This window comes from Dermacentor andersoni, chromosome 2, assembly GCF_023375885.2.
Source record: "Dermacentor andersoni chromosome 2, qqDerAnde1_hic_scaffold, whole genome shotgun sequence".
NCBI classification, from domain to species: Eukaryota; Metazoa; Arthropoda; class Arachnida; order Ixodida; family Ixodidae; genus Dermacentor; species Dermacentor andersoni.
Genome location: NC_092815.1, coordinates 234,839,910 through 234,865,948, shown reverse-complemented (window position 1 = coordinate 234,865,948; position 26,039 = coordinate 234,839,910). Strand labels below are relative to the sequence as shown.

The 26,039-nt window shown below is 46.9% G+C and overlaps 1 protein-coding gene across 1 annotated transcript in view; it reads left to right on the top strand.

Moving 5' to 3' along the window:
• The window catches only part of LOC129387043 (uncharacterized), a 32,689-nt gene extending 20,735 nt beyond the window's left edge, over positions 1-11,954 (top strand). The window contains exon 2 of the mRNA XM_055075722.1: positions 11,311-11,954. Coding sequence (XP_054931697.1) covers positions 11,311-11,551 — 241 coding nt within the window. The 3' untranslated portion in view covers positions 11,552-11,954. The remainder of the gene's footprint in view (positions 1-11,310) is intronic.
• The last annotated feature ends 14,085 nt before the right edge of the window (positions 11,955-26,039 follow it).

Sequence of the window (26,039 nt, the reverse complement as noted above, 5' to 3'; positions counted from 1 at the left end):
GTAAATAAATAGTGCCGGCTCAATCGCAACGATAGCGGCGAGCAATGTCGGCAATCGTAGAAAATCTCATCTGCGGGTCAAGCGCGTCGGTTTGCTTACGGCAGTCGTCGAAAGTTACAGCCTATTCGCTGGTGCCCGCGCGCCTTCTAGAAACTATAACACAATTCGTGTCGCGTATGCAATCAGATTAGCAAGGTTCGTCGACAACAGACAGAACCATCGATAACATTCGCGAAACTTCCGATACGTTCAGGCGCATCGTGCAGCGAGCGATAACGTTTAAAATCTTTTAGCCGGTGAAATACGGTAACCGGACACAGATAAAGCATCAGTGTCAATATAATTATGCTTCTTGGTACATGAAAGAACCGTGAAAAAGTGGGTTCTGAGAAAATCAGCACAAACGAATTGAAACACCTGTAGCACTCACAGAAAAAAAAAAAACTAGAATAGCTAAAATGTATGTAATTCGTATCTTGTCTCCCCCCAATTCTTGATTCTGCCAAATCTAGCCCATGGAGCACCTCTATTATTCTAGGTTGTTTTGATGCATCAACACCACATCCAGAGGCCTTCACATTGAGTGTGTTGCTACAAAACATTTTCACAGTGTAAGGGCCATGTTCCATTGTAACTGGTTTCCACATATCAAGTTTGCCTTTCTTTACATTAATGAAATGACATACCGTCAGATAATAAAAGCTTGAGAATTAGAGGGTTTTAATAGGAGTCTTTCGTTGCCCTTTGCCAAGTCGTACTATTGAAGCACTTATTCGAATGTATGGGAGCAGCTCATTTGCATAGTATAAGAAATATATAAACAGGTTATTTTCACAATTTATACACTTCGTCAACACAAAAAGAAAAATTGCAGTTTATTGTTTTCAGCCTGCTATGATGTTTTGACTGAGAAAGATATATTCAATTTGTTCTGCGAGGCACGCAATAATTGCTGAGGCATACTATTTTTTTGCACAACACTGCATACAGTAGCCAGCCATTATTAAAACTCAGAAGAAATGAATAGCACTATGCATATGATCAGGCACATAGCATATTATTGCACTTTCTTAATTCATGCCAGAACGACGACCACAGGCGTCCTTCTCCAACAAGGTCAGCATCCATTGTGCCTCCTTACCATCGGGCTTCACACCCTCAGCACGTTCAACCTCAGCTTTGTGGTGTTTAAAACAACGTCAAGTACGTCTTACGGTTCCAGGGATAAGAAAGAAGACCGTCCTGCCTACCTTGGCCTTGAAGCAAGCAGCTCTGGATTGTTTGCACACTTTCTACTTTGATCGAGTCCACATATATACGGATGGTTCTTCCACTCAGACCAGCTCCACCAGCGCAGTGGTTATACCATCACGATCACTAAGCATCCAATACAAGATTTCTCACTTGACAACATCGACCGGTTCGGAGCTTGTTGCCCTCCGAGGTGCCGTTGATTATATTAATAACCAACCGGCTAATCGGTGGGCAATACTCTGCGATTCAAAGGCGGCCTTACAATGTCTTCTGTCATCTCTCAGTCGCGGGTCATGTGAACAACTCGTGTCGGAGATACGAGAAATGCACCATCACATGATCGTGAAAGGACACGACGTCGTGTTTCAGTGGCTGGCTGGTCATTGCGGTATCTCCGGCAACGACCTCGCTGACGAAGCTGCTAGCAAAGCCCATGAAGGAGCAACCCTTATTTCTGTACCTTTATCGCGGACCGACACAGCCCAACACTTAGGCAAGCTAGCACACTCTTTTGACATTGGAAAAGTGGCACACACCTGAATTCACTCAACATCGATTGCATTCCCTCGATCCCTCTATGCAACTGCGGCTGTTACCAGGTCTTCTGCGAAATGAGGAAACAGTGCTGTGCCGCTTATGTTTGGGCGTCGCATTCACCAGTGCATATGCATTTTTGATTGGAATGGCTGATAGCGCCGAGTGCAATGCCTGCGGTGTCGAGGAAACCATAGAACACCTAATGTGCTACTGCCCATCTTTTGAAGATGAAAGGCAAGACCTCTGCAGAGCTCTCAATCAGCTAGATGGAAAGCCGTTCACCTTGAACAAGATCTTGGGACCATGGCCTCGCATATCGCAGCTACAAAAGGCCACAAAAGCACTGCTGCGATATTTGAAAGATACCGGATTGAGTCAGCGTCTGTGATCCAGACTGAGTGACCGACTGATATCCCCAGTGGACTTTCTCTTCTTTTAATCTTTCCGTCCCCCTTTCCCTTTCACCAGTGTAGGGTAGCCAACCGGGCTCAGTCCTGGTTAACCTCCCTACCTTTCATTTATCATTTTCTCTCTCTCTTCTTATTTCATGCCCTTTTTTTAATTGCACGAAAGCTACTGCACTAAAATAGTATACTAGTACATACTTAAAAAGCACAATTTTATACTACGATAATAGTCAATCATTCAAATTTTTATTGTAGTGCCCAGGAACAGCTGAGAGCCTTTGTACTGGTGCACTTAACGAGCACTATGTGAGACAAAATGTAGAGAAAACATGAATGCAGTAGACAAAAAAATGGAAGATAGAGAAACAAATAGGGAAAAAAGGAAACGCGGAAAAGTAAAAGGGAGTTAATCCTACGTGATTATTTACAGATACACAAAACACAGGAAATGAACTCTGAAGTATGTTTTGGAGTCGAGTCTTATTAGCACAATCTTGTAACAAGCCCAGGCAACGAATGTGGAATGCTACCTGGTATACTGTTGCGGCACAAACAAATGCATATGATCAAGAAGCTTTAAGGAATGTATAATGTCATGGACCACCTTATACAGGAACAAAAGGTGCAGGAACAAAAGCTCACTGTGGTCGCCAGAATGGCAAAAGTGGTGCTTGAAGATAGACATCAATTTATTCTGGATGCGTTCAATGAGGTCAGAATTAGATTTGCTCATTGCACCCCCCTCCTACAGAGGCATACTCTAGTAGTTGGAGGCACACAGCAGAATTTCAGAAACACAACAGGTGAGTGGAAATCATGCAATATACGGCATGCAATTCCAAGAGCGTGAAGGGCATCTTGTGTAATTATCTATGTGAAGAGAAGCTTAGCATTTTGTCGAAGTACACACCAAGATCTTTCATTTCATCGACCCTAAGGAGTGGAGCATCACGTAGGGTATATCAAAATTTCACATGGTGCGTTTTGTGCATATAACTGAATGCCATAGTGTTGGAAGCATTTAAGAGTACTTATTGTTTCTGCACCAGTTCGAGAGTGAAAAAATGTCTTTTTGGAAGTCGATGCAGTAGTGAACACTGTTGACAGTCTGAAATAGTCTGAAATGTCGGCACACAAAGTCATGCTGTTCATTTATTAAAATGCTCTTAGCACTAACAGAAAGCGAGGAATCCCATATCGTTCAAACACCTGACGCACTGAAGAGGACAGATATAGGTCGGCAGTTAGTAACTGCACATCTAGCACCTGATTTGTGCATGGGCAATGTTCATGCTACCTTCCGAGTGCTAGAAAAGGTACTAGACTTTAGGGAACTATTGAAGATGCTTGTGAGAACGAGGAACAAGTATGCTTCCATACATCTTAACCCTTTCAGACACCACTTTATCCCGTTGATTGAAAAGTTGCTTTCACCACATCTCTTGCATCCTCAGAATCGTAGAAAGTGTACAGCCGCAGCAAATATTAAGAATTTTCAATAGTTTAGCGAGTTTTGTCACGTTTATAAAATTTCGACTCCATGCGAAAACTCACTACAGGAACACAAAATATGAAAACATGTACTATTTCGTGTTTTGAAAAGCTTGAAAAGCACTTATCCAGCCACTTGACAATTATGCCTGGTGCACGACATTGTAAAAAACAATGAAAGAAGTGAACCCGCTACATACAACATACTGACACAGAGTAACAACACCCAGCCGTCTACCTTCCCACTCATTTTGTTAAAACATTCTGCACATTATTCAAAATTGCAGCACAGTTCCAATAATAAGTGTTTCAAGATGTATGAAAAACATTTTAAATACCATTACTTTCATCAGTGCTTTTGCTATTGATGCACGCTCCCGCTGTGCCCAATTGTGTAGACAGCGTCTCAAAGGGTTAAGCTCTGTGGAGGAAATACCATCAACACCACAAGAAAGGGAAAGTTTAAGGCACAGTTTAAGGCACTTCATATACTTGGAAACGAGGTTTTCATTGACTGTTAGCATACACTGCGCCAGACTGAGAAGGAAGGTTACTTGAAGCATATTTCACACCATATAGCAAACAGAAATGTTCTGCAAAGGCATCAGCAGTGTTCGAGACAACACCACTATTTTCATGAAGAAGACGTACATCTTTGGCACTCCTTTTAGAAGAGAGAGCCCACAAAGCTCCAGAAATATTTTGAATTATGTGTCACGCTGGCTTCAACACAATCAATGTGGTCAAAGTAATGATTCTAATAATAATAATAATAATAATAATAATAATAATAATAATAATAATAATCTTAGTGGTAACTTGGCACACTAGACTAAAAAGAAGGCTGATGCCTGTATGTTAGAGAATCTGATAACCAGCCATCTAAAGCAGGAATTTGCAGGATGCAGAAGACACTTCCTTCCCCTCCACGTGCACACACACTTGCTCAATAACACAGCACAGCACACACGCACACACTCGACAGGTGCACAACACACAGGAGTGCCAATGAAGTCTGGTTCCAAGGAAGGAGAATCCAAATCGCCAGGGGGGTGGAGAGAAAGTCTGCATGCCAGATATAATTATGGAGTTGTGGTGTCGGGCCATACAGGCGTGATGAGGGCTCAGGCTGTGCTGACCACTTGTTCAGACGAAGTGAAATAAGATTAGTGCTGTTTAGAGAGACGTCAAACACCCTGCAGTATAGACTAGTGGAATGTTGCGTTGGTATTGCAGGCTGTGCTACTTGAGGGGTTTGAGGCAATCCTCGAAGGCTGGCCTGAGCTTGTGACAACCGAAAAGACGGGAGTAAAGGGTGCGTATTGTCCGGCGCAGAACAAGCTTAAGTTTGTTAGCGTCGCGAGTTTGGTACGGGAACTATACTGATGAGCAGTACTCAAGTCGTGACAGAATGATAGAAGTGTAGAGTGCTCGGAAAACCTTAGGTCATCAGGGAAGGGAGACACGGGACACAAACCCAAGAAAGGGCCGGTGCTTACATACAGTGCTGGTGACATATGTGGAAAAGTTGAGAGAACAGCTAAATGCTACACTCAGAATGAGAAGGGCCCGAACAGTCTTTATAGAAGTGCCTCCAAGGAAGAAGATTGGACGTGCAGTAGTTTCGTTGTGGCTGATACGCATGGCAGCACTTTTTACGGTGCTACAACAAAGTTTTATATTGTAAGCCCAGTCGTTCGCCTTTACGGAATGTATTTATTGTAAGCACATATGCTGTTCATCGGCATATTGTTGTTGTGGAAGCGTTAACTTGTTAATCAAACACATTCTGGGCAGATGCATTAGTAACTTGGTTTTGAGTACATCTTTGTCCTGACTACAATTTATAGTATCGCAGCAAGAAACATTTTAGTAGAGGCTGAAGGGATTCCAGTAGTTTAAGCATACTGACTGCACAAAACACTGATGACACCTTTTCACCTTCCCCACAATGCACTCACACCATCTACACTTTCCATAAGCAAAAAGTGAGATAAAAATTCAATTACAGTTTCATTGACTCAGTACTTGCTGCTTCTGAAGCGGGCATCGAAGCAATCGTGGTATACGCTGCTACATGCATAGGTCTTGCATGATGCAGGTCCTGCTATGCACTGCGCACAGGGCACACGTTGCAAACAGATAATTTCTTTTTGGAGTGCTCAACTATAACGACACACTGACTCAAATATGACTGCGTTGCCACGTATGCTTCAGTGCGTCAGTGTTCTTGATTGCTACACGAGCGATTTATCCCCAACTAGCCCAAAAGACGGTCGCACTTGAAAGAAGTGAGTGAATGAGTACAGTGAACTTGTACTAAACTGGTTTCACATGCCGAATAAAAGAGCGCAGTGTCATCTGAAACAGGCGGCACGGCTGATTATGTAAGTACTTCCAATAGTTCGGCTACTAGTGTAGTTCGCTTTCGGGAGTTATTTTTACCACTGGAAACAGCGCAGAGCTTGCCCGTTAAACTTGAGTCAACCGACACCACACGAAACACGCCGCGGTTGACCAACCCAACTTCCACACGGTTCATTCACCACATCACAGGTCACACGAAGTCAAGAGTGCCATATTTTAAATCACTGCAGCACCAAACGGACCTGAAAATTCATTTCCTTCGACAGATTTCTCAGGTGAGTTCGTTCACTCGCCAGTTACGAACTCGATGGACGCGCTAGGCCTACGCGTAACGTAAACAACATCGGCGATAGGCGAGTGTTGATTATCCAGACTTCGGAGCTCGTAAACGTGTTTCCATTCGTTTTGAGCACAACAAAATGCACATACAACAAGCACAGACGTTGCGGCAATCGTGATTCGGTTGGCTGTTTTAGCAGACGATCGTACCGAGCCCGGCGGAACCCAGTGGGCAGGTTGGATTAGTCGGCGTCGTTCGAAGTCGCTTCGGATCCACGTCGCACTGCCACAACCCACGGTAGTCGGTCGGTCGGTCGTGTCGTTGTCGGCTTACTATTACAACACTGTCTTTCAGGAACACTGTCGCGCGCGTCGTGCGTCCAAAACACTCGGACGATCGTTGGTGCCGGCGTCTCCGCACGGTCGGCCATTACAGGCCTAGCAGCCGAAGGCTCCGCAGCCTCCGATTGGTTGACGCCTGCGAGGCGTCGCAGCCTCCCATTGGTGCACGCCGGCGCAGCTTCGCCGCGCGCCGGCAAACTTCTAGCATCGGCAGTAGACGTAATCGCTGCGCGACGTTCCGCTTCAGCGAGTTCCCGACCGACGCTTTGACGCATTGGACCCTTCGGCGCGCGCCGAAGCTTTCCAGCGCGTGCCAGTGGTTGGGGCATTAGCCCCGAGAGCGAACTACAGGGGCGCTGCGAGTGCCGCTCGCGTGGCGTCAGTGCACGGACTCGATCCTGTCCACTGCTACAGTTCGGGCGGTGTCCAAGCGCCTTCCGCGGTGTTTTCGTTTGTTCGCCCTCGTTCTCTCTGCTTGTATACTTATGGCGGTCGTCTCAAGTAGTTTTACGACGTGAAAAGCTATTCAAAGAGCTCATTTCTTAGACGACAATGCTGCTCTCAAAAGCAACGCTGCAGTGCCAGCCGAAGGAGCGAAGACCAGCCCACTGCGTGTTTTTCGTGCGCCGATCTACAACAGCAAAAACATAGCATATAAGAATTCACTTATGATACCATACCGACCGTGGTGCAACAAGTATGTAAGACCCGCCGTGGTTGCTCAGTGGCTATGGTGTTAGGCTGCTGAGCACGAGGTCGCGGGATCGAATCCCGGCCACTGCGGCCGCATATCGATGGGGGCGAAATGCGAAAACACTCGTGTGCTTAGATTTAGGTGCACGTTAAAGAACCCCTGGTGGTCGAAATTTCCGGAGTCCCCCACTACGGCGTGCCTCATAATCAGAAAGTGGTTTTGGCACGTAAAACCCCACAATTAAATTAATTATGTAAGAAACGCTGGCTATATATGACATCTACATTAGTTAACTTGATTTTATTCCGCTAAAACAGTGTTTGCTCACGACGAGTGGCTCATGGTACAATATCAAATTTTTGCATTTATTCACGGAAACGCTCGGCAGTAACACCAGGCTTAACTAACACTGCAGTTTAGATTCTACAATCACGTACGACTTGCTTCTTTAACTGCTTCTCAAAATTAGGCGCTTCTTCACGTGTTTATTTTAAGTGGCGGTAATTTCAAGTAAAGTAAATGAACGCTTAGAGCTATTTGCAGAATATGAAAAGAAATCTACAAATATATATTCCGTTTTCTGTGCTACACGTTCAACTCACTTGATAAATTTACTGGTGCTTGTTGCTTGAGGTATATACATGACGAATCTGTTTGACGAACTGACGCAGACTGCTCGGCCCAAATTGTTTAGTGAAATATGCCTTATGGGCGGGCCGTATGGCTGCAACCAGGAAGAAGCCAAAGCGTCAATCTTAAGTAGTATGGAACATATAGAACATATAATTTCCCATTGGAGGGTAAAAAATCAAGTGTAAGGATTGTGGTATTTTCTTTATGAAGATTTGCGAGGTTCTCTTTTATGTACCGACGAAGCGAATAGCTCTCAGTTTGTATAATTAAACAATGCTGGATCGAGACATAGGGAGGCAGAAGGTGCTCGAATTTTCCTTTTCTAGTCACTCTAAGCTGAGCTGTATTACCTCGAGAATACTTTAGGCATTCCAATCGACGCTGTAAAAAGCTGTTTTATGTTTTCAATTCGAAGTTGTAGTGAACTGATGGCTTTCGCGAACAATGCGTGCCTCGCCATACAGATAGTCGGTTGCTATCGTTGCGTGAGGGGTGTGCCATATTGTCCATAAAGGCTACTGAGGGCCACAATGAAACATTTCATCGCTTGCATTTGACTGGCTCTCGATATTAACCACGAAGCTTTTCTCTCAGGTGATTGCTACTATGGTATTTTTGAATTAACTAGGTAAATACTCTACATGACGCGCCGTCGTGTTAGCAGTCATGAGCAATTCGTTTTTTTGGAGGCCTGTTTCAGAGAGGGGTGAAAGTAGCAGCAAACATTTTCATAAGAAATGCACGTCTAACTCTTTCTTTTACGCATTAAGAAATGGTCATATTTGACTGGAACAACTCAGAAGAGTAATAACCATCATGATGACAGCTTCGCTGGGCAGTGTCTTTCTAACGCGAATAACGTGTTGACGCCAATTACCAAGATGTTTCTTCCATGTAAAATGCTATGTCTCTCATAGCTAAACACCAAGGGAATGTTAAGGGTTGAGCGAAGCGTCATACGCGTGTTGAATTTGCAGACATTCTATTTACGCGAAATTTATGGACAGGCACGGCACATATCTGCATTGCAAAACCAGTAGACCCCTTTAACGCTACATGGCTTGCGATGACCAAGCCGCAAATTTTCTCGACTCACGCGCTTTTGAAGAAGAAACTGTGGTTCAGGCATGGCAGCAGAAAGAAGCCAAGTCAATAAGTGCAGCCAGTTCAATAAGTACGGCTTGAGCCACCCATACCCCAAGCATACACGAAGGGAACGAGCGCGCGCGGCAGCCGAGCGAGCCGCAGCGAGTGGCGTCCTGGCCGTGACGTCACTCGCGAGAGGGCGCCACTCCAAATTCTCACCGCTGATAGTGTTCAAAACGACCGCGCCCACTACCGGAAGTGTGGTTCAAGTTTTCACATCAGTCGCTTGGGGCGCTACAGTCAATCCGGCCGCTGGGCTCTATGGGAGTGTCCGTTATTGTTAAATGTCTTTCTCTATAATGGCGGCATGAAATAGCCTGTCACAGTGGCTTGGTATCGCCAAGCAAACAACGTCAAGCCTACACGACGCTACGCGTGGTCACTAAAATGCGTCGTACCGGCGAGATAAGCTTTTGACTCGCTCGAATTGCGTTGTCTTTGTGTGCTCTCCCGGCGGCACACTGTTCGATCACTTCATCAGTGTGTCTGGACGCACTGAAGTGATCGCTACGACATTTGTTTGTAGTTAGTGGTGTAAGGGCGCATTGTATGGATTGTGGTAAGGGACTGAAAACTTCACATCAAGGCCGTGATACTCGCGGCATTAGGCTGACAACTGAACCATCCTTTCATTTATGAGCAAATTCCATCTTTACGTTCACCCAGCGCGCGCATCCTCCAATCATCAGGCTTCGACTCTGCCTCAGTGATAGTCCCGGCTTCGCATGTTTTATTATCCGCAACTGGAAAAATACACTTATCGCGAAAGCGGTCCGGCAACGAGACACAATGTCTCCAATGATATTCACTGCACGCTTAGAAGAAATATTAATGATGTCAGACTGGGAAGAACTGGGAGCGAAGATCAACGGCGAATATCTGAGCTACCTTCAGCTTTCCGATGACATTGTCCTGTTCAGAAACGCTGGGGACACATCGCAAAAATTTATTGAGCACATTAACCAAGAAAAAGCAAGAATAGGTCGAAGATTATTATGCAGAAGGCAAAAGTAATATTGAATAACCTGTCAAGCGAACAAGAATTCATGATCGGTAGTCAGCCGCTAGAATGTGTGCAGGAATCAGTTTACGTAGGTAAATTACTCACAGGAAAACCTGATAAGGAGAAGAACATTTACAGAATAATGAAAATGGGTCTGACTGAATACGGCTGACATTGCCAATTTATGACCGGTTGCTCACCGCTGTCGTGGAAAAGAAAAGTATACGATCATTCCATTCTTCCAATGCAGTTATATGGGGCAGAAGCTTGGAGGTTAACAATCAAGCTTGAGGACAATTTAAGAACCGTTCCAACAAGCGATGGAACCAAAAATTTTAGGCCAAACGTTAAGAGACAGAAAGAGAGAGGTGTGGACCAGAGAGCAAACGTAGGTAGTGGTAGCTGAACTTAAGATGAAAAATTGGAGCTGGGAAGGCACGTAATTCGTAGGGCAGATAATCGGTGGTCTATTAGAAATACAGAGTGAGTGCTAAGATAAAGGAAGACGCTGTCGAGTACAGCAGTAAATTAGGTGGGTCTCTTAAATAAAGATGCCTGCAGGCACAACTCGGAAGCAGCTAGAGAAGGTCAGGTGTAGATCGCTGGGAGAGGCCTTCGTCCTGCCGCGAACTTAAATATAGGCTGCCCGTGTATGAAAGGGAGTACCTTCTTGAGCAGCATTTTTGGAGTCACTGAAATTTCACTCATTCTCCGGTTTTGTGAATTAATGAATGCTGGGGTCTCACGTGCCAAAACCACTATTTGATTATGCGACACACCGTATTGGGGGACTCCAAATTGATTTTGACCACCAGGGAATCTCAAACGTGCCCGCAATGCACCGGACATGGGCGTTGTTGCATTTCGCCCCCATCAAAGTGCGGCCACCGCGGCGAGGATTTGATCCAGCGCATCACCGCCGTAGCCGCTAAGCTACCGCGGCGGGTTCTCCGGTTTTGTGGGCATATGGATTGCCTTATGCAAGGCTCCCATCATTATTGCGTTAGCATTAGGAACGTCAAAATGAAAAAAAAAAGTGTGTGAAGTGGGAGACGTGGTAGCAGTAGGTTAGAATGGGAGAGCTCTATTATAAGAGCGCGTGTAGGTGCCTGTGCGCATGTCTATATCTACGAATATATATATATATTACGTTTCAGGAATCGCGCCAAGAACTCGTCATCGAATGCTACGGGCACGGAGGCCTTGGCGAAAATGTTTGCCATCGCGTCGTCGCGGTCGCCTTTCCGCGTCGACCAGTCGTGGTCTTGGGGCGCAAAGGAACGCCGCGCCGAGCAGGACCTGGTCACGGGCAGCGACAACCTGCTGGACGAAGGGCGCCGCGACGGTGTCGGAACAGACGACAGTCGAGGCGGATACGTGCAACTGTCCGAGTGGTAGCTTGCGGACGCGGCGCATCTGTCAACTGGTCGGACCAAGGACGACGTGCACCACAGTCGTCCGCAGGGTCACTGTGGACGACTGCCGTCGGTGGACGCATTGATTCCCTCGTCCTAGCAGTTTTTTTTTCTTTTATCATTTCATTACGAGTCAATCCCGCATGTGCCTCTAAACGAGATCAACAGTCAGGCTTAATGAAATGTACCGCGTCTGCATTTAAAGCGAATCGTTCTGCTTCACTATGTGCGGCTGGTACTCCTGTATTAGCAATGTAACCCAACTGTAACCTAATATTTATATAAAGCAAGGCTTTCAACGAAGCATCACTATCGTTACGTAATGTAGTGGTTTCACTTGATGTACATTTTTTGCTTATGGCGTACGTTGAATAAAAAATAGTGTATCGTTTGAATCCACAAAAGTGTATCGCGTGAGCCTGTGTGCATCGAAATTAGCCAGAAATCATTCTGTTCGCGAGTCGGCGCCAGCCTTGCTCGCGCGCGGATCACGATCATCGTCATCAGCCGATATTTATGTCCACGGCGGATGAAGGCCTCTCCCAGCTATCTCCAAATACTTCTGTCTTGCTAGCTGATTCCAAGTTGGAATCAGCTATTGGGTATGGTTACTTTGTAAATGAAGAACATCCCGACCGATCAATGGTGTGCTGACTCGTCAAAGTAAATCGAGAACAGCAGAGGAGGGGCGATACGGTTGAGACAGCGGTTGATGGTGGTCGGTTAATTGTGCTATCACTATACTCTACTGTGCGCTCGCCTAAAAGCAAGTTCAGCTTTGTCCGTGTATAAACGTGCACAGCAGCTATAAGCTCGAAAGTGTTTTGTTTCCTCCATCTTATCACATTGGCGGCAAATGGTCGTCTGGCCAACTCCTCAACCCTCAACCTCGCCATAGGGCGAAGAAAAATTTTGCGGATCTCGCGCACTCTAGCAATACGACGGACGGGAAGCTAGTTTGATGTTGATGTTTCTGTTAATGCTAAAATTGTTGACGTTATACAGGGTAATCATTCTTAAGTTTTATGGAATTTTTCAAAATAACCTGTTGCAAGTAACGCAATTCTAGTACCTGAGCTGGAATATTCAGAGAGGCGGGAATTACTTAAACGAAAAATCGAAAGAGATATTAAGCTAATTAAGATAAATCTACGAGTTATCTTTTCAATTAATTACTTTAGGGCACGTATTGCATTTTATGAATTGGAGCCGGACAGCTTACAAGGCGTATCTACTTGTAATTTTAGGAATGACGCCAGTTGCTTAGTGATGGTAAGCGGCGAGCGCGTAGGCTGATGTCATATATGGAATCAAAGTGCTGCATGAGCGGAGGTCTGTCTGCGGCGACTGCTTTGAATCGCGCCCACGTGTCATGCACGCGCTGCCTCTCGCGATCTTGCGATTAGCGAGACAGTCGGGCCACACTTCGCTCCGTTTGAAATGTGCCGCACGAGACAGATGGTCAGCGCGAGCTAATATATCGCGAAATGAAAACACGAGAAAGCAGCGCTCCAAATTCGCATAAGGGAGTTTCGTCATCGGCGGTGAACCCCTTTTGTTCGGGTAATGCTACAAAGGTGGTCCTATTTTCACGAGATGAATCTGGCTGCTCTATTCTGAATAGCTTCCAACTTGATGGTAAGGTACTCCTGATATGGGGACCATGTGTATGAAGGGAATTACGGATGAAAATAGGTTACGTATGCTTTCTGTACATTAGAAGGTGTGCTACGCAATTTTCTACGCAGATAACCGAGATACTTAGGAGATTTATTAAAGATGGCTTCTACATGCGTAGCCCAGGAAAGATCAGGTGTCAGGTGGACGCCAAGATCTCCGTACGATGAGGTTATACAAATTATGTTATTAATGCGAAAACGTTATATGGCTCATGAGGCACAATATCCAGCTTTGTCGGACTGACCCCACGATGGTCCAAAAAAGACTACGAACCTTTGACCTTTGCTGGGAGTCTCACCCATGACTTTTTGGTTTTCATTAAGGTGAAGTTAATTATGGCACAGTTAATTAAGGTAGAGTTAATTAATTTACTCGAACACTCGAAGCCGCGTTGAGAGCAGCATCGAACCGCCACGGAGCGCCTGAGTCTCTATGAAGGCGACCGTGATTGTGAGCTCACTTAGACCGGCACGCAACTGCATATCGAAGTTTGACGTCGTTTCCACCCGTGCGCCTCGAAAAGCATCGAGAACAATTTTAGTAGCATTCCATCGAATTCTTGCTTCCTTTATCTTGACTTTATGTCATTGGCTTTGAAGTGATCCGCTGTGTTTCAACCATGCGAATCTAAGCGTAGGGCTCGACGAAATTTAAAAGACAGTCTTCATATCTACAGCCACAGAAAAGGACTTATAACTTTATGAATCGTTCATTAGCAGGTCTGTTAGAATTCCATTGATGTCACGACGAATTTATTCTGATTACATTGTCAGAATAAATTGTAAGTCAGAATTGTAAGTCAGAATAAAGCAATCGTAATCCGGTTCACTTTACCCTGACATCACGAGCGTATACCACTTTCAGCGATTCTTAAGGACGGTTCACAGGCCACACATTGACTCATATCGAAGCACTTCTGAGTCTGACCGACGATTGTCTCCAGATTATCGGCCAATTCCGAACTGCTGCGCCTCGGTGGCCTCATTTGGATTATCTATTAAACTTTAGACTTTGCAATTCAGTTTTAAAAATGCGAATCTTGAGGGATAATGAGTCTTTGTGGCTGTAATTACTTACAGAACTGTTGCCGTTGGTTATTACCGGTCTTGCATATACTTTCATGCACTATATGCTATCCATCATGCACAGCCAATTGTTATGGTGACGACCTGGATAACGCAAAATTCCTATTTTTGTGCTCAATCTATGTTCCGAAATTGAGAAGTCAGCGTATACTAATTCAATACCTTAGAAGACAGGCCAACCAATGTTCACTAATAGTTACGCATTTTCAAGTTTTCAAACTTTGTAAAGCATTCAGCAGTCTAGCCTATCATTCCATAAAGACAGCCAGACGTATTAACGCAAGACACGGGTCCCTTAAGGTATCGTTGAAATTATTATATTTATTTTATTTATTACTACTGCAATTCCAGGAAGGCATTTTTGCAGGGTGGGCGTACAGATACAAGCATGGATGAACTATTCACAAGAAATCCATAAAACAAAGGCCGCAAATGATTAGTAAACAAACCAAACGCATCAGCAATACAGAGAAAAAAATTAAATGATGGCAATGCACTTAGGAGTAGAAAAAGCAGTACACCAAGATTTAAGGCAAATTTTAATTTATCAAGAAAACATGAAATCTTGAGCGAATAAATTAATACTACATGTAAGGAGCATCAATGTGATAACTATAATTTCGTAACTATTTGAGGAGCTGGGAATGAATACAACAGAAAATTAGGTATTAGTGACCGCTGAGGCTTCTGGTGAATGACGTCAGAGATTGCTGTAGTACTTCGTTGTTAGTGAGCTCATTCCATTCCGTTACTGTTCTTGAAAAAAAAGGAATATTGTCACGTGGTAGCGACGTTAAAAAACACAGTAGCAATACTGTGAAAGACAAAACTAGCTTTTATTTGGCGAACCTCTGCCCACAAAACAGGCTACACTTAAAGCACAACGAGAGCGGCGAACACAGTCGGCGATCGTCGAAAAATATGATCAGCCGGTCAAGCGCGTCGGCTTTAATACAGCAGTCGTCGAATGTTCCAGACTGATCGCTGGGACCCGCGTGTCTACCACAAACTTCTGTACCAACCGCGTCACGCGATGAAATCAGATACCACAAGGTTTGGCGACAACAGACAGCGTAGAAGCATCGATAACATTCCAGAAACTTCCTCTACATGCAGGCGCGTCCTGCGCTGTGCGATAACATTTGTTAAGCGGTGAAACGTGGTCACCCGAGAAAGATCAACATGTACACGTGTCGATACCCCCCTCTTAAAAAAGCATCGGCCCGATGCTGCAAAGAAACGAAAGTAATAAACAAAAACACCCGTAGCAAAGAAATAAGAAAATAACGAAGTTCGTCAGCGTGCGTAAAAGGGTTTAAGACGCACGTGGACCACTTCAGATCGTGCGCGGCGCCGCTGTGACACGTCGGGTGACCTCGTAGGGCCCGATATAGCGTCGCAATAGTTTCTCACTGAGTCTTCGTCGACGTATTGGGGTCCAAACCCAAACACGGTCGCCAGGCAGGTACTGGGCGTATCGTCGTCGGAGGTTGTAGTGTCGGCTGTCGGTACGCTGCTGGATCTTGATGCGTAGGCGGGCCATCTGTCGGGCTTCTTCGGCGCGCTGGAGATAGGTAGCGACGTCAAGATTCTCTTCGTCGGTCACGTGCGGCAGCATGGCGTCGAGAGTCGTCGTCGGGTTCCTGCCGTAAACCAGCTTGAACGGCGCGATCTGTGTTGTTTCTTGCACCGCCGTGTTGTAATCGAAGGTTACGTACGGCAGGACCGCATCCCACGCCTCGTGCTCTACGTCGACGTACATTGCTAGCATGTCGGCGAGGGTCTTATTCAGGCGCTCCGTGAGACCATTCGTCTGTGGGTGGTAGGCACTTGTCCTCCTGTGGCTTGTCTGGCTGTATTGCAGAATGGCTTGGGTTAGCTCTGCTGTAAAAGCCGTTCCTCTGTCGGTGATGAGGACTTCTGGAGCACCATGTGGCAGCAGGATGTTCTCGACGAAAAATTTCGCCACTTGGGCTGCGCTGCCTTTCGGTAGAGCTATAGCTTCAGCGAAGCGGGTGAGATAGTCGTCGCCACGACAATCCACTTATTTCTGGAAGTTGATGTCGGAAACGGTCCCAGTAAGTCCATCCGGATCTGCTGAAAAGGTCGATAAGGAGGCTTGATCGGCTGAAGTAATCCCGCTGGCCTTGTCGGTGGTGTCTTGCGTCGCTAACAGTCTCGACATGTCTTGACCTAACGGGTGACATCGGCGGTTAGGCGCGGCCAGCAATACCTTTCTTGTATCCTTGATAGCGTCCGGGAGAAACCGAGGTGCCCAGCGGTCGGATCGTCATGTAGGTCGTGAAGTACTTCTGGACGCAGCGTCGACGGAACAACACGAAGGTAATTGGCGCGGACTGGTGAGAAGTTTTTCTTCACGAGTAGGTTGTTTTTGAAGCGTGAACGAAGACAATCCACTCCTAAATGCCCTAGGGACAACGTCGGTGGGCCCTTCCGAATAATCAACGAGGCCTTTTAGCTCCGGGTCTGCTCGTTGCTGTTCAGCGAAGTCTTCCGCGCTTATTATTCCCAGGAAGGTGTCGTCATCCTCGTCATCTTGCGGCGGTGGGTCAATGGGGGCGCGTGATAGGCAATCGGCATCTAAGTGTTTTCGTCCGGACTTGTAGGTTACAGTAATGTCGTATTCTTGTAGTTTGAGGCTCCACCGCGCCAGCCGTCATGAAGGGTCCTTTTAGTTAGCTAGCCAACACAAAGCGCGATGGTCGCTGACCACTTTGAATGGCCTCCCGTATAGATAAGGGCGGAATTTCGCTGTAGCCCAAATGATGGCGAGGCATTCCTTTTCGGTTGTAGAATAATTGCCTTCCGCTTTTGACAACGACCGGCTAGCGTAAGCTATCACGTGTTCATGTCCATCTTTTCTCTGGACTAGGACGGCACCGAGTCCTAGGCTACTGGCGTCAGTGTGGATTTCGGTATCGGCGTGCTCGTCGAAGTGCGCAAGTACGGGCGGCGATTGCATGCGTCGTTTTAGTTCTTGAAATGCGTCGGCCTGCGGCGTTTCCCATTTGGACTCGACGTCACATTTAGTTAGCTGTGTCAGCAGCTCAGCGATGCGTGAAAAGTCCTTGACAAATCGCCTGTAGTAGGCACACATGCCAAGAAATCTACGCACTGCCTTCTTGTCGATGGGCTGCGGGAACTTTGCGATGGCAGCTGTCTTCTGCGGGTCGGGGCGGACTCCAGATTTGCTGGTGGCGTGGCCTAGAAACAGAAGCTCGTCGTAAGCGAAGCGGCACTTTTCTGGCTTCAGAGTGAGCCCTGATGACTTGATGGCCTCTAGTATTGTTGCAAGCCGCCTAAGGTGATCGTCGAAATTTCCCGCGAAGACGACGACGTCATCCAAGTATACGAGACAGGTCTGCCACTTCAATCCTGCTAAAGCCGTGTCCATCACGCGCTGGAACGTCGCAGGCGCCGAGCACAGTCCGAATGGCATAACCTTGAACTGGTAGAGGCCATCTGGGGTGATGAAGGCGGTCTTTTCGCGATCTCTTTCGTCGACTTCTATTTGCCAATAGCCAGACTTGAGGTCCATCGACGAGAAGTATTTAGCGTTGCAGAGCCGATCCATTGTGTCGTCTATTCGTGGGAGGGGGTATACGTCCTTCTTCGTGATCTTGTTCAGACGACGATAATCGACGCAGAAACGTATGGTTCCGTCCTTTTCCTTCACCGAGACTACAGGAGATGCCCACGGGCTTTTTGAAGGCTGGATGATGTCGTCGCGCAGCATTTCGTCGACTTGGTGCCTTATAGCCTCACATTCTCGCGTAGAAACTCGATAAGGGCTCTGGCGGAGTGGTCGAGCACACTCTTCGGTTATTATGCGATGCTTTGCGACTGGCGTTTGTCGAATCCTTGATGACGTCGAAAAGCACTCTTTGTATCGTCGAAGTTAACTTCTGAGCTGTTGTTGCTTAATCATGGGGAGACTTGGATTTATGTCGAAGTCTGGTTCGGGAACTACTGTCGTCGGGGTAGATGTGGCAGAATTCGAGAGGACAAACGCATTGCTGGTTTCCAGAATTTCCTCGATGTATGCGATCGTCGTGCCATTGTTGATGTGCTTTAACTCCTGGCTGAAGTTTGTCAGCAACACTTTCGTGTTTCCTCCATACAGTCGAGCGATTCCTCTTGCGGCGCAAATTTCGCGATCGAGCAGTAGACGTTGGTCGCCTTCGATGACGCCTTCTACGTCAGCAGGTGTTTCGGTGGCGACCGAAATAACAATGCTGGAGCGAGGCGGGATGCTCACTTGATCTTCGAGCACACTCAAGGCGCGATGACTAGGAAGGCTCTCCGGCGGTATCGCTTGATCTTCCGACAGTGTTATTGACTTCGACTTCAGGTCGATGGTTGCGCCGTGTTGGTTCAGGAAGTCCATGCCGAGAATGACGTCTCGTGAACACTGTTGGAGGATAATGAAGGTGGTAGGGTACGTCCGGTCGTGAATTGTAATTCTTGCCGTGCACATTCCAGTCGGTGTTATGACGTGTCCTCCAGCGGTCCGAATTTGAGGGCCTTCCCATGTAGCCTTAACTTTCTTCAACTGGGTGGCGATGTGTCCATTCATGACGGAGCAATCAGCCCCTGTGTCGACTAAGGCGGTGAGTGCGTGGCCGTCCAGAAGCACATCGATGTCGCTGGTTCTTTGTCTTGCATTACAGTTCGGTCTTGGCGTCGGATCACGGCTGCGTCGCGTTGACCTGTGGCTGGTATGTGACGTTGTCAGGTCGTCTTTCGTCGTCGTATTCTTTGCTTCCAGACTTTGTCGGGACGGCGGCGTATCGTTATGTCATCGAGGTAGTTTCTTCGGCATCTTCGTCGGCGGCGGAGGAGCTTCGTCAGTTCGACGAACAGCACCCGCACCTCCATCGGTTGCTGCTTTTAGTTTTCCGGATATGGGCTCGCTGACCGGCCCCGGGCTGGGCCAGTGTGTGGTCGGCGCTGCGGCGACAGGCAGCGGCCCGGTGACGGCGAACGGGACGGTCGTCGAGGGCTCCAGTGAGTTGCGGCGAGCTAGTCGGCGATATCGCGAGGTCGTTCACCAATCTGTGGTCGCGGCACGTTAACGGCGAACCCTCTGAGTCCCATCTCCCGGTATGGGCATCGGCGGTAGATGTGCCCGGCTTCTCCGCAGTGATAGCAAAGCGGACGGTGGTCGGGGGCGCGCCAAACGTCAGTCTTCCTTGGAACGCCGCGTGAGGTGACGGGTTGGCGTGCTGGCGGCTGGGGTGGTGGTGGACGACGGAACTGTGTCGTCACCATGCTCTGCTATGGGCGCAGAGGGGAAACGGGACGGCGGGCTATAGTTTCGTATGTCATCGCTTGTGGCTGAGGCTGCGGCGAGTCAGGAGCTACTCCGAGTTACTGTTGGCGCTGCTCACGTACGGCGTCGGCAATCGAAGCCACTTGAGGCTGTGATGATGTAGCTCCTCCCGCACGACCGCTCGGATTGTCTCGCGCAGGTCTTCGGTGGCCAGTGACTGAACTCCGGTGTAGTTTGTCGAGTTCGTGCAGCGGTCGAATTGCCGGTTTCGCATGTTGAGTGTGTTCTCGATGCTGGTGGCCTCGCGAAGAAACTCGTCGACGGTCTTTGGTGGGCTTCGTACCATTCCGGCAAAAAGTTTCTCCTTCACACCACGCATGAGTAGGCGGACTTTCTTCTCCTCGGGCATTTCAGGGTCGGCGTGGCGGAACAGACGGCTCATTGCCCCTGTGAAGATTGCGGTTGTCTCATTAGGTAGCTGCACCCGGATTTTTAACAGCGCTTGGGCTCGTTCTCGGCGTACGACGCTTGCGAATGTCTGCTGGAAGCCGCTTCGGAACAGGCCCCAGGTCGTTAAGGTGGCTTCTCGGTTCTCGAACGACGTCCTGGCAGCGTCTACCATTGCGAAGAAGACATGTCGCAGTTTGTCGTCGCTGTTCCAGCTGTTAAATGTAGCGACTGTCTCATATGTCTCAAGCCAGCTTTCCGGGTCCTCGAACGTTGAACCGCAGAACGTCGGACGCTCCCTGGGCTGCTGCAGCATGATGGGGGACGCTGGGGCTGCCATTGGGGTGGACTTGGTGGCGATCTTCCTGGTCGTCTCAGGCAAAAGTCCGTGCTCCGGGGGCAGTGCTTGCAACTTGCGGCTTCCTCGCTGCTTCTTGGCGACGTTGGTGTTGTCTTCCACGTGCGGGCTTGGGTCACGGCTTTGTGGGGTCGTCCGGTACATGGACGCAAAGCACCTCCACCAGATGTCACGTGGTAGTGACGTTAAAAAACACAGTAGCAATACTGTGAAAGACAAAACTAGCTTTTATTGGGCGAACTTGTGCCCATAAAACAGGCTACACTTAAAGCACAACGAGAGCGGCGAACACAGTCGGCGATCATCGAAAAATCTGATCAGCGGGTCAAGCGCGTCGGCTTTTATACAGCAGTCGTCGAACGTTCCAGACTGATCGCTGGGACCCGCGTGTCTTCCACAAACTTCTATACCATTCGCGTCACGTGATGAAATCAGATACCACAAGGTATGGCGACAGCAGACAGCGGATAGAAGCATCGATAACATTCCAGAAACTTCCTCTACATGCAGGCGCGTCCAGCGCTGTGCGATAACATTTGTTAAGCGGTGAAACGTGGTCACCCGAGAAAGATCAACATGTACACGTGTCAATATTTAAAGCAGTTATTACGCTGGCGAAAAGGGGTGATTGCGAGATTATGCAGTTGCCTTGTAGTGTAAACTGAGGAGAAAGATATGATTAGTCCGTCAAGGTTAATCTTATAATGACCTTTGATTAACTTGTATAAAAACGTAAATGGCGAAGCACGATTTCTTTCGGTTTGGGAAGTTACCGCAAGGAGCGCACTGGACGAAGAGAGAGACACATGGAGCGGTACTGACAGCTGTTGATTTAATGAAGCGAACGCCGAGCTTATATACATCAGACACACGTGTGAAAACCAAAAGCAACGAGAAAACCAATAAAAACGCAGAGCGACCTTCAACACGGGTGCAGTACAAATGCTAACATATACGCCGATAGACTACTGAGGCAGCCAACAGATGTTTGTCACGTAGAAAGAAACAAAAGTTATGTCTCAGTACTGGCAACTGACGGCGAACTAACGCATTCGCCATCCATAAAGCGTCGCATGGCCACTGCCTCTACAGCTCTCCAGATGGCCATTTCTTCTGTTGATAATCTCAGTCTTCGAAAATAGGCAAGTTCGACCCTTCCGCAGCCAGGGAACGCTCATGCTCACGCAAGCAAATGTTAATGCACCTACCGGTTTGTCCAATGTATTACCTGCCACACTTAAGTGGAATCGTGTATACTACGCGTGTAGTGCCAGGCACACGCGCTGTCTTGCCATGCGCGAGGTGTTGCTGGCGCTCTTTTATTGGGCGATGCGATGGGGCGCTTGGAAGGGTACCTCGCTAGAGATTCTCGTAACTTCCAGGTGGGAAGCTCTCTGCGGCGATATAGCTTCAAAAACCATCCAATTCTGTATGTGGATCGGCATCAATGGCCATACATTCGTCCTATTCTGGGCCTACTTTCTTTCTTAGTGGGGGCTGCTGGTGTTGACCTGTTTACTTCGCAAAGAAAACTGAGCTGGGCGGAGAGAGTGTGGTGAAACCGAGCTTAACTTTAGCGATTGCTGCTGTCTGCTGGCACCCGTACCGCTGTAGCCAGGCGACAATTTTAGGGAGTCAAAGTGCATGCGTGCTTTTGCCGAAAAATGTCACCGTCGATGGCGAGGCTAATTTGTGCGCGTGCGCATGTGTGTACGCGTTCCTGTCATAAAACTCGACGATAATTGGCAAACGTGTGTTTATTTGCCTCTTTCACAGAGGGCCGGCATTTGTATTTTATGCTTCGTGTTTCGGCATCATTGGAACGGCGTGGGCCCGGTTGCTTTGTTTCTCTTCAATGCATTATTTACCATACATTCTATAATATGAACGGACACTAAAGGAAAACACTGAATCAGTTTAGGCTGATAAATAACCTTTCAGAATGGTATCTTGATTTATATCGAGTTTAGGGGTGGATTATTTGAAGATAAAATAAAAAAAGACGTTGCAGTTTTTTTTTTAATTTCGCGCAGTAACTTTCGTAGCCATATTTCTTTCTTATTTGGGTAGTAGCGGCTGAGTAACAGTTGTTAAAGCTAACTCGGTTTAGTCCTCGATTCCTTTAGAATGCTTCATCAATAACCATCCTTGCCAATAAAAATTAACCTTCTTTGAGCAGACGCTTGTGAAATGCATGACGTCATGGCAAGCTGGTGCAGAAACTTGATGCAGGGTCTTTTGTTTTTTGCGTCTTTTCTCATCCTACCAAGTCTCTTCTCGCAGCAGCATTGTTAGCTTTCGGAGGCCCAAGCAATTTGTTATAAATGCGTTGACTGTAATAAGTGGAGCTCCATTAATCAACTTCACAAGTATTCTAGGGATATAACTTTAATGAAAAAGCTGTAGAGGGTTTTAGAAAACGTATAATTCATCAACTTTTAACTTCTTACTTGTTACGTAATCATTTCTCGCCGCGGAAGTGGACATGTCACGTGCTTTTTTCATTCGCAGGCTTTCTTTAGGATGCAGAAAAAAATATATTTAACAAGTAGAAAGCTAGAACCTCATCAGCTAGATGTCTTCCCAGAACGCTGTACAAATTTATCCGGAATCTCGGCCGTAATGTTAATAATTGACAACTTGGTTAAATTATCTCGACTAATTACGTCCGAACGCCTTTGTAGCAGCTTGCTTGATGCCTCCGAAATTAATGGTTGTGAAGGCAGCTTCTCTACAAAGGCCACGCACCACACAGTAGAACCGCTACCGAATTATTCCTTCTTTCTACAGGTCATTTCGTCACAAAGACGCTAGTTGCAGAGGCCATGCGATTAAATAATGAATTGTACTATTAGCTTAGATTTTCGCCTCCAAAAGGTGCCAAGCAATGCTACTATATCAGCGTCACCTTTTCTAGTTTTACTGAAAACAATCCTAACAGGTTTTGGGGGCACCTTCTTTGGCGTCGCACACGGGTCCCGAGGGAAGTGGTCCACAAATTACTTTGTCTCAACTGCCAGATGACTGGAAAATTGCAAAAAAATAATACCCATTCCCATATCTGGAGGTAAGTCTTCAGTACCAAATTACCATCCGACATCTCTCACGAGCACTTCGTGTTAAGTTGTTCGAACACATTATCCTAAAACACGTTACCGTATTTCTCGAGAAACCAAATTTCTTGTCTCCTGATGAGCATGGATTTTGTAGCTGTTTGTCCCCTATTACCCAGCTAACCGAGGTAGTTCATGACCTCGCACTTAGCATCAGTAATCGCAGCCAAATACACAAGATTTTACTTGATTTATCAAAGGTCTTTGATGACGTTTGTCACAGTAAATTAATCGAAAAACTGAGTAGTGTAATCAGAGAGGGATTAGTTTTTTTAAGGATAAAAAATTTTTTAACAGACCGCTCGCAGTTCGCGCTTTTCGAAGGTGTTAAATCAGGAACAGTCCTTGCCACTTTTGGAGTTCGCATTTCAATGGGAGCGAAATGCGAAAACTCCCGTGTACTTCGACTTAGGCGTATGTTAAAGAACGCCAAGTGGTCGAAATTTCCGGAGTCCCCCACTACGGGGTGCCTCACAATCAGAAAGTGGTTTTGGCGCGTAAAACGGCATAATTTAATTTTTTGAGTTCCTCAAGGTTCCGTCCATGAACCACTATTATTTTCAATCTTTATAAATGATGTTACTGAAAACATTCAATGTAGTATCGAGCTCTTCGCAGAAGACTGCGTTATTTAAATAAAAATTCACAGCTTCACAGACTACCTTAAACACAATGCACCCTTGATAAGTTAGTAGACTGTTGAGCGACATAGCAAATGTCCATTAATATGAGGAAAAAAAAAAAAATCCGCAACCATTGCAGTAACAGGCAAACAGATCCCGTCTCGATTAACTTACACTATTAATGCTTCACCACAAGGAAATGTTGAACAACGTAAGTATTTAGGCGTTACGTTGACGAGTGAACTTAGATGGGACACATGCGTTGCCAACATTATGGCAGGCGCACTACGGAAGCTGTTATATATAAAAAGATGCTAAAGAATGAAACCCACGTCCTCAACGCTACTATCATAGGTTACGTTTGTAAGACCAATGTTAGAATATGATAACACGGTTTGGTTGCCTCATTTGCTAACTTGTATAACAAAATTGGAGTCAGTATAGCGCGAAGCCATAAGATTTGTGTATAGCTAGTCTAAGCGCATGGACTGTCCCCACTAACCTTCTGGCTTCTTGTGGTATTTTCCACTACAGCAAAGCAGGCACGTGTCCCGTTTTCATGCGAAAGCATCAAATGGCCCATTGAGCGACAAGGCCGGCTTCTGTAGCGGCGAAAGAGCACCTAAATTCCCATTGGCTGCGACTGCAAGTCAGGTGCGCGCCTCGGCGGAGGAGAGAGCGCGGAAGGGAAGAACTGCTGCCGCGCCAGGTGTTGCTTGAGGGGAGAGGGCATCGCCACGACGCCACGTCACCCTAGTTCTCGGAAGCCTGTGTTATCCGCACGTTCGTTGCCCGCGCAAGCTCTCGCCTGCGTTCTAACTTCGCCTCAGTGATCCCTATATAGAAATTAACGTATAAAAGCCCGAATAAATTCGAAAAGGGAAACGTTGGCGGTAGTGAGTTTCGAGCGTGCCGTGCCACGCTCAGATGCCGTGTGTCTTACCCACTGGGCTAAACCAGCAGCTCTTAGAGAGCAGGCTTGTGCACTCTGTTTTGTGACATCATGCTACTTGGACCGCAATTTCCATTTCCAAGCGCGGCGTGACGAAAGCCGTGACGCCAAGATCCCTGCGGCTTACTCGGGAACGTCCCCATTAGAATCTATGACACTTGGGCAAGGTAGCATGACGTCGCGGATCGAAGCGCACCGGCCTTGTGCTATTTATGAGGCGTTGTCCAAGTGTCTCAACGCGCTCACTCGCCCGCGAGGGGTTTATAACTTGAACGACCGCTCAGCGGCGTTCAATTGAAAATTAATGCTTTCGCATGCACAACTCATAAGTGCTTCGGCGCACGGTAGCTATAAGAGAGAAGTGTCTAAGTATGTCGCATTTTCACTGTCGCGTCCGACTCGACGTTAGCATCAATTCACATTGACAGAATACTACTTCAACAACGACTCGTATGAGCAATCGTTTTTCCACTTACGATAGGCGAATGGAATCGGTTGAATCCAGGTGTTACGGATGCCGAAGTATTATCCACTTGCACCGCAAAATGTCACGGTGAAGCAAACTTCGCTTTGAGAAGTACACCGCGTATGGCGGGGAAACCAGCCTTGCGTTTGTTTACTGCATGTGTAACGCCGGCGGTTTCACCACCTTCAGCCCAATGAACTGCATCGAGGTGGGCAAGCTCTTATACATGCAAACACACTAGGGCTAGTTTCCTTACACCCCCCCTCCCCCCCTCCCCCCACGGTTAACGTAAGGATCAAATCCGTTTCCCACACCATTCAAGCAATAAAATGTCAAATTAATTTATTATCGTGTATTCCTTCAGCGCAGGTAAGGTCGTCAAACTCATGAGTTCAATATAGTATCTACATAATGTTACGTAATATCTACATTAATGTAACGGCACATAACGTCA